Source organism: Aphanomyces invadans, assembly GCF_000520115.1.
Source record: "Aphanomyces invadans strain NJM9701 unplaced genomic scaffold supercont1.41, whole genome shotgun sequence".
Lineage (NCBI taxonomy): Eukaryota > Oomycota > Saprolegniomycetes > Saprolegniales > Verrucalvaceae > Aphanomyces > Aphanomyces invadans.
The window spans coordinates 426,118-427,167 of NW_008580186.1; the positions used below are offsets into that span (position 1 = coordinate 426,118).

The 1,050-nt window shown below is 59.8% G+C and overlaps 1 protein-coding gene across 1 annotated transcript; it reads right to left on the reverse strand.

Annotated features, from left to right (window-relative positions):
• Positions 1–434: 434 nt before the first annotated feature.
• On the reverse strand, positions 435–1,050 carry H310_12632 (hypothetical protein). Its single transcript, XM_008879783.1, has one exon. It carries the CDS (start codon positions 753–755, stop codon positions 450–452), a length of 306 nt encoding a protein of 101 aa, XP_008878005.1. The 5' UTR covers positions 756–1,050; the 3' UTR covers positions 435–449.

Consider the following 1,050-nt stretch of genomic DNA (forward strand, 5'->3'; position numbering starts at 1 on the left):
AGCTCCAACTTTCTCACGGACGTTTTGCCGCCGACACTCGGGAACCTTGCGTCGTTGCGATCGCTTCGCCTGGACCACAATGCGTTCACGGGCGCCGTGCCGGACACGTTGGCCCAACTGCCACAACTGGACACCCTGTACGACCTGGCGCTGCACGCTGTGGTGGACCTCTCTCGACGCGTAGGACGTTCGAGGTGAATCAGTTCGACACGCGTGTGGCTGTTGTGCTGTACAACTTGCAAGCAAGAGGGGTGTACTTGTCGTACGACGAAGGGTTGGCCCCAACCCGATTTGACCAGCAGTAACGTGCACGTAAATCGAACCGCGTCCGACGGCGCGACGGACCGCCTTGTTTCTGGACATGGTCATGTCTGCGCGTAAGGGGTCGCAGTGTCCAGCCGGCGTTGGACGTCCAATCACGCAAGCAGCTCGAATCCAGTCCAAACAGTTTAAATTGGCGTGTGTCGTCGACGGAAGCATGCCGACGACACCACCACATCGACATGACGGGTAGACGTCAGTAGACCGCTCGGCGCAGCGCCGTGCCCATGTAGCCAGTCGGCGTCGTCCGCGCACCGACGATGCCGACGACGCAAGCTGGGTGGGAACTCGTGCAGCCTCGGCGGTTCTCGTTCGTGTCGTGGCGATGGTGTCGAGAGGGAGGAACCGTCTGTAAAGTAAAACGACGACGTCAAAGCAGCTCGGCCGTCGTGAATGTCCCACGACGTGTGGATGCCGCCGTCAGCGGCATACATGTGCTTGCTACGTGCACATGACCAACGTGCTTGACGCAAACGCGACGGACGCGTTCGAGCATCGTCCTTGACACGAACAGTTGATCGTGCCGCGTCCTTTGATCGGTGTGGAGGCAAGGCGACGTTGAATTGGCTCGATGCTCTTGGTCGTGTTGTTGCGTGCGCGAGCGAACTACGTCGTGCTCGCTCATCGCAGCGAGCGGGACGAGAACGAGTCAAGCATCGACAGGACGCGACTCAAGTCTTTTGTGTGGCCATCGTCCGTCGTGTGCGATGGCTCTACGATGCTTGACTC